Genomic DNA, 6593 nt, shown 5'->3' with positions numbered 1-6593 from the left:
ATTTTTATTTATTTCAGAGAGGAAGGGAGAGGGAGAGAGAAACATCAATGATGAGAGAAAATCATTGATCGGTTGCCTCCTGCACACCCGCTACTAGGGATCAAGCCTGCAACCTGGGCTTGTGCCCTTGGCCAGAATCGAACCTGGGACCCTTCAGTCTGCAGGCCGACACTCTATCCACTGAGCCAAACTGGCTAGGGCCGATCTGAACTTCTTAGTCCCTTCACCTTTCACCTAGTCTCCCACCTCCCGAGAGAATCATTGATCGGCTGCCTCCTGCACGCCCCCTCCTGGGGATCAAGCCTGTAACCTGGGCTTGTGCCCTTGGCCAGAATCGAACCTGGGACCCTTCCATCCACAGGCCGATGCTCTATCCACTGAGCGAAACTGGCTAGGGCCGATCTGGACTTCTTAGTCCCTTCACCTTTTTCACCTAGTCCCCCACCTCCCCGCCCGACCAAGTCCCTCTCCTGGGTAAAACCTTTGGTAAATTCCTGTTGCCAAATTTCATTTTAAAATTTATTTTTCAATTACAGTTTACTTTCAATGCTAGTTTGTATTGGTTTCAGGTGCACAGCATAGTAAGGTCTTCTGTTGGTGACCACTGTCTACCCAACAAGCCTCATCCACCACCATATTCCTTCTTCTTCCGCCATCCCCTCCATGTGCTCAAGCCACAGCAGCCCACACCCAGGGCCCTGCACATCCCTCCTCCCTGTCTGGTGAAATCCCTGCATTTGCTGCCTATCACGGTGCCTCTCTCACTACCGCGGTCTTGCATCTTCACGGTGAGGTGGGGCTTGAACTCTGGGGTTCTCTGTGTCTATGAGTCTGTTTCTGTTCTGTTTGTCATTTATTCTGTTCTCTAGATTTCACATGTAAGTGAAATCATACGGCATTTGTCTTTCCCTGACTGACTTATTTCACCTGTTGCCAAATTTCTTGGCCTACTCTTTGAGGCCTTCTGTTGGTGACCACTGTCCACCCAACAAGCCTCATCCACCACCATATTCCGTCTTCTTCCGCCATCCCCTCCATGTGCTCAAGCCACAGCAGCCCACACCCAGGGCCCTGCACATCCCTCCTCCCTGTCTGGTGAAATCCCTGCATTTGCTGCCTATCACGGTGCCTCTCTCACTACCGCGGTCTTGCATCTTCACGGTGAGGTGGGGCTTGAACTCTGGGGCCACACAGCCTGGACGTGATTCCTGGCTCCACCGCTTCCCCGGGCTTTGTCCTTGGGGATGTTACTGTGCCCTGCTTTCCTCGTCTCTCCTGTGAGAATAAGCATCGTAAGAACAGGGGTGGGGGCGAGGGGCTAGGGAGCTGATAGCTAAAGGGCATTGGGTTTCTTTATGAGGGGACGGAAAATGTTCCAGAATTGACTGAGGTGACGATGGAATGCATCTGTGAACATACTGAAAACGTTGAATTATATACTCTAAGTAGGTGAATTATATGATGTGTGAATGATACCTCAATAAAACTGTTTAAAAATTTAAAAAATAGTCGCCCAGCCAGCGTGGCTCAGTGGTTGAGCATCAACTTATGAACCAGAGATCACAGTTCAATTCCTGACCAGGGCACATGCCCGGGGTGCAGGCTCGATCCCCAGTAGGAGGTGGCCAATCGATGATTCTCTCTCATCGTTGATGTTTCTGTCTCTCCCTCTCCCATCCTCTCTGAAATCAATAACAATATATTTTAAAAGGTAGTCATCTAGGGGTGGATGTAAGGATGAAGTGAACAGTCCATATGAAGTGTTTAAAGCAGCGCCCGGCACGTGGGAAAGGTGCGGTCAGTGCTGCTGTTACTGAACTCCTGGGTAACGTGACTCATGTACCAGGGTGCCTGGCTGTGTCCCAGACCAGACTGTGGTCCCTGAGGGCTGGGACCAGGGCTCCTCAGGATCCCGCACTGGCCCAGCAGCCCCCGCGGCCACACGACTCAGTCAGTGCTGTTGGATTAGACTCTCCCGTTACCCCAGACCTTCAGGGTCTTGTTCTGAGCATCATGCCCGTGTGGGCATGTACTTCCTGCTGCAGAGGGGGCTGCCGCTGGCTGGACCTTTTCCAGCATCCCTTCCTTCACTGACCTACCACGGGTCCTTTCTGCCTCCTCTCTGCTTTGGGAGTGAGACCCTCTTTGGACCCGACTGCAAGGAAGCTGATGGTCACCTGCCTGTCCCCCTCTCCCCAGCTGTATGGTGCTCCGCCGCGGTGGACGTCCTGTTTCTGATAGATGGCTCTCACAGCATCGGGAAAGGGAGCTTTGAAAGGGCCAAGCACTTCGCCATCACGGTCTGCGCTGCTCTGGACATCCACCCCGAGAGGGTGAGTGCAAGTCTTGCTGTCTCCGTATTTAGGACGTCTTTGGCTGCAAGTGACAGAAATCCAGTCTTGAGCAGAAGAGGGCACTCCTGGCTTGTGGAAGTGGAAAGACCAAGGGGGTGAATCATGGTTCCAGGCCCCGTGGGATCCAAGGGCTCAATCCCCCTTTTTCTTCGTTCAGTTTTGCTTGCAACGGTTGGCTTCCTTCCCACACATAGCAAAGCTGCCTTGCTGTGTCCTTGAAGCTAGTGACACCGGTAAAAAGAAAGTGGACTTCGTCCCCTGCATCTGACAGAAATCCCAGGGAGGGCTCTGATTGGGCAGGTGTAGGTCACGTGACAATCCCTTAACCAATCACAGTAGTTCAAGGGAAGAGACAGTATGGCAAGACCTGAGGCACCTGCTCATCCACGTCCATGGGGTGGTGGTGAACACGTGGATTTGGTTTCCCACTAGAAAGATGTTGTATTTGCTCAACAGTGGGAAAGGGGAAAGCATGGAACTACCTCCTAAGACTAGAATCTCAGCACAAAGCGCAGCTCCTCCTACCCTCTCTGTTCACTTGAACTGCTCCTGCCTGAGTGATGCAGCCAGTATGTTCAGTTCTTGTTCTTCCTGGCTCCGCATAGTAGGCTTTAAGTGCCCGCAGAGTGTGCTGGCTGTGGCTCTGGTGGCTAAAAGGGGCATTTTGGAATGACTCAATAGAAAAATGGGTGATGAACATTACAGACAATTCCCAGAAAATGAAACACAAATTGCCCTTGGACATATGAAATAGCAATGCAATAGCAGACAATGTACTATAATAGCAAACCTCCGACGGGTTACCAGTTTTCACTTACTGGATTAGCAAAAATCCGAAGTTTGGTGACATGCTGCCCTGGCCGGTCTCCGGGAAACTGCCGTTCTCACACACTGCTAGCCAGAGTGCAGCCCCGACAGTATCCATCAAAGTGACAAAGGCTTGTTCCCTTTCACCCAGAAAATTATTCTAAATATACTCCCACAGATGGTTTTCCAAGATGACATTCCTGGGTTAATCCTACAAAAATCCCTAGGATTTAGGAGCAACAGTGGCCTTTTATGGGGGACAGATTTTCTCCAGAATGGCCTGTCATGTTGGGAGAGTGAGCACATTCCCTGGACCGCAGGCAGCCTTCAGAGCTATTTGAAGACACCATAGCAGAGCATCCCAGAAGTTCCAACTGTACAGTCAGCCCATCACAGACCCTAAAAGGGTCTGCTCAATCTCCACGCTCTTCCACACAGGGCTCCGCTTTTCAAAGGAAAGGATTCCCTATTGAATTCCACTAGTTATTCATGGAGGAAGAGCCATAAAGACCCAACACTGTTGGCCATGGCATTGATGTTGTATGTCCTGAAGGGGGTGGCCGAGAGCTCTCAGCAGAGGGCAAGTTGGGAGAGAAGAACTTGTATGGATGATTAGAGGATGTTTACAGATGAGGAAACAGGCTTAGAGAGCCTAAGTGATGGCCTAGGGCCTTGGTCGGCAAACTGTGGCTCGCGAGCCACATTCGGCTCTTTGGCCCCTTGAGTGTGGCTCTTCCTAAGCCTTAGGAGTACCCTAATTAAGTTAATAACAATGTACCTACCTATATAGTTTAAATTTTAAAAATTTGGCTCTCAAAAGAAATTTCAATTGTTGTACTGTTGATATTTGGCTCTGTTGACTAATGAGTTTGCCGACCACTGGCTTAGGGTCACACAGCAATCTTACAAGAGAGCTCAACATGGAAGAACTGGGCTCTTGACTATCAGCTCGGGACTTGTTTCATAGGTCATTTGTCCCTACCCATTGGGTAGGATGAGGTAATGAGGCTCAGCCTTCACACCTGCTGTCATATCGGAAGTGACAACATGGCATTGTGTGTCTGAGTGTGTGTGTGTGTGTGTGTGTCTGGGTGTCTGGGTTGTGTGTGTATGTATGTATGTGGATGTGGAGGGTGCTGATGGAATTCAAGATTCTCAAAGAGAAACAAAAAAACATTATGGCTGGTGGTGTTGGGAGTACCTGTCCCAACCCACAGGGCCCCAGAGTTCAGGAAACTTCATCTCAGTGTTGCCAGGCCACATCTAGAACGTGGCGTTCGTAGGTTAGACATTGGCAAACCAGACAGTGCCCACAACAAGGAGTGGAGCAGTGAGAGGCCTGGAAATTTCCAAATAGGAGGGAACCTGGTTATCATCCTATATAATAAAGAGGCAATATGCAAATTAACCCTCATCCCCTCACAAGATGGCTGCCTACAACCAGGCTGGCAGGGTGGTTAGTGAGGGACGACCAAATGACTGAGGGTTAGTGGCAATCAGGCCGAGAGGAGAGGGCAGTTGGGGGTGAGATCAGGCCAGCAGGGGGGGGAAGTTGGGGGCAACCAGGCTGGCAGGGGCGGGGGCAGTTAGGGGCAACCAGGCAGGCAGGCGAGCAATTGGGAGCCAGTGGTCCAGGATTGTGAGAGGGATGTCTGACTGCCGGTTTAGGCCCGATCCCTAAACTGGCAGTTGGACATTCCCTGAGGGGTCCCGTATTGGAGAGGGTGCAGGCTGGGCTGAGGGGACCCCCCATGCACTAATATCATGCACCGGGCCTCTAGTTTTTAAATGAAAGAGGGTACAGAGTGGCTCCATTGTCTTAAGAGGGCAGAAGCTGGTGTGCAGGGAGCTATGTGTGGGCTCGGCCCCAGAGAAACTTCCTCGCAGACAGATTTGGTGCGCAGAGGAGTTGGGGTTTGTCTCAGGGCGTGCGTGAGCATCATGACCTCCCTGTGCTCCGGCCGACTTGCTGGAATGCCAGTGCAGGGTTTTTTGCGTCAGGGCGGTTTCAGATGGTTCCATCTGATTTGTGGCTCCGGGTTTTTTGTTCTTGCTGCTGCATTTTTTTCTTCTTGTTATCTCCATTGTACAAGAGATTTTGCATTCAGTAACTTCAGTTTTCAGGAAGACATTTTCAAGTCGCTATAATTAAGGCTTTTATGGATGCTTGTTGTTGAGGTGGATTTAAGGTGTTTGAAGTCTTCCTCTCAATACTTAAAAGCTGAGAAGATTGAAGAAAAAAAAAACACGCAAGCTGAGAAGTTCACTTCCTGGCTGTAATATAATGATTACAGCAGGGAGGTGAGAAGTCTGGGCGGGCTGGCTTCTGAGCACACAGTAAACGGAAGATAAAAGGCAACTCTTTTTGCTCCCAAACCACCAATTAAATTAAATGCCTTGGCTGCTGACTCAAGCTGTTTGTATCTTGTTTTGAAGTTGCATCCTTCCTGTTTAATTCAAGTAAATGCACCCAGCTGTTGGTCTCCAGGGAGGTTTTCCTTTAAACCAAGTAATTCATTCTGATGCTTTAATAAAAAAGACGTCTAGTGAAAAGTGTCCCTCCTTTTCCCATCTGCTCACACACTTCCCATTTGCTCGGTCCCCCTACCTGCTTTCTTGAGCATCCCTACAGAATCCCTCCATGCAAACATAAGCAATGTGTGTATATGTCCTTATCCCCCCAACCCCCCTTTTTAAAAAATATATTTTATTGATTTTTTTACAGAAAGGAAGGGAGAGGGATAGAGAGTTAGAAACATCGATCAGCTGCCTCCTGCACACTCCCCACTGGGGATGTGCCCGCAACCAAGGCACATGCCCTTGACCGGAATCGAACCTGGGACCCTTGAGTCCGCAGGCTGACGCTCTATCCACTGAGCCAAACCAGTTAGGGCCCTTCACCCCCTTTTTATACATTGAGTAGCAGGTGATACACACTGTTCTGTTCCTTGCCTTATTCTCTTCACATGTCTTAGAAATTTTTTCATGTCTTGGTAATATAGGCATTAATGTAGGTATATATTATCTTTTACAGCTGATTAATGTTCCATTGTAAGGATTTACTAATGTTTAATGAACCAACCCCCTATTGATGGACAGTTGCAATGACAGATATACTGTGAGCTTGTAAATATTCCATTTACACATGTATATCTGTAGGATCAATTCCCAATAGCGTTGTGCATCTGTAATTTTCAATAAATATTGATAAATTGCTCCCACGGATGCTGTAAGATTTATGTTCTTACCATAAAGCTCGAGAATGCTGGTTCCCCCCTACAAACATTATATCTGGCTTTTTGCTACATCTGAATGTGGTGCCCTCAAATCTATGTTTGTATACTAAGCCATTTGTATTTCCGGTTCTGTGATCGCTGTTCATATCTTTTGCTCATTTTTTTCTGTTGGATTGTTAGTCTTTTACATATCAAT

General features: G+C 48.9%; 1 protein-coding gene across 1 annotated transcript in view; it reads left to right on the top strand.

The window, feature by feature from the left end:
• The window catches only part of VWA2 (von Willebrand factor A domain containing 2), a 28952-nt gene that overhangs the window by 2105 nt on the left and 20254 nt on the right, over positions 1 to 6593 (top strand). Inside the window, exon 3 of the mRNA XM_014546409.1 lies at positions 2200 to 2333. Within this exon, the coding sequence (XP_014401895.1) occupies positions 2200 to 2333 (134 nt within the window). The remainder of the gene's footprint in view (positions 1 to 2199; positions 2334 to 6593) is intronic.

Source organism: Myotis brandtii, unplaced genomic scaffold (assembly GCF_000412655.1).
Source record: "Myotis brandtii unplaced genomic scaffold, ASM41265v1 scaffold441, whole genome shotgun sequence".
In the NCBI taxonomy this organism is placed as follows: domain Eukaryota; kingdom Metazoa; phylum Chordata; class Mammalia; order Chiroptera; family Vespertilionidae; genus Myotis; species Myotis brandtii.
The sequence above is the reverse complement of the archived record's forward strand: the minus strand, read 5'-3'. Positions and strand labels throughout refer to the sequence as shown.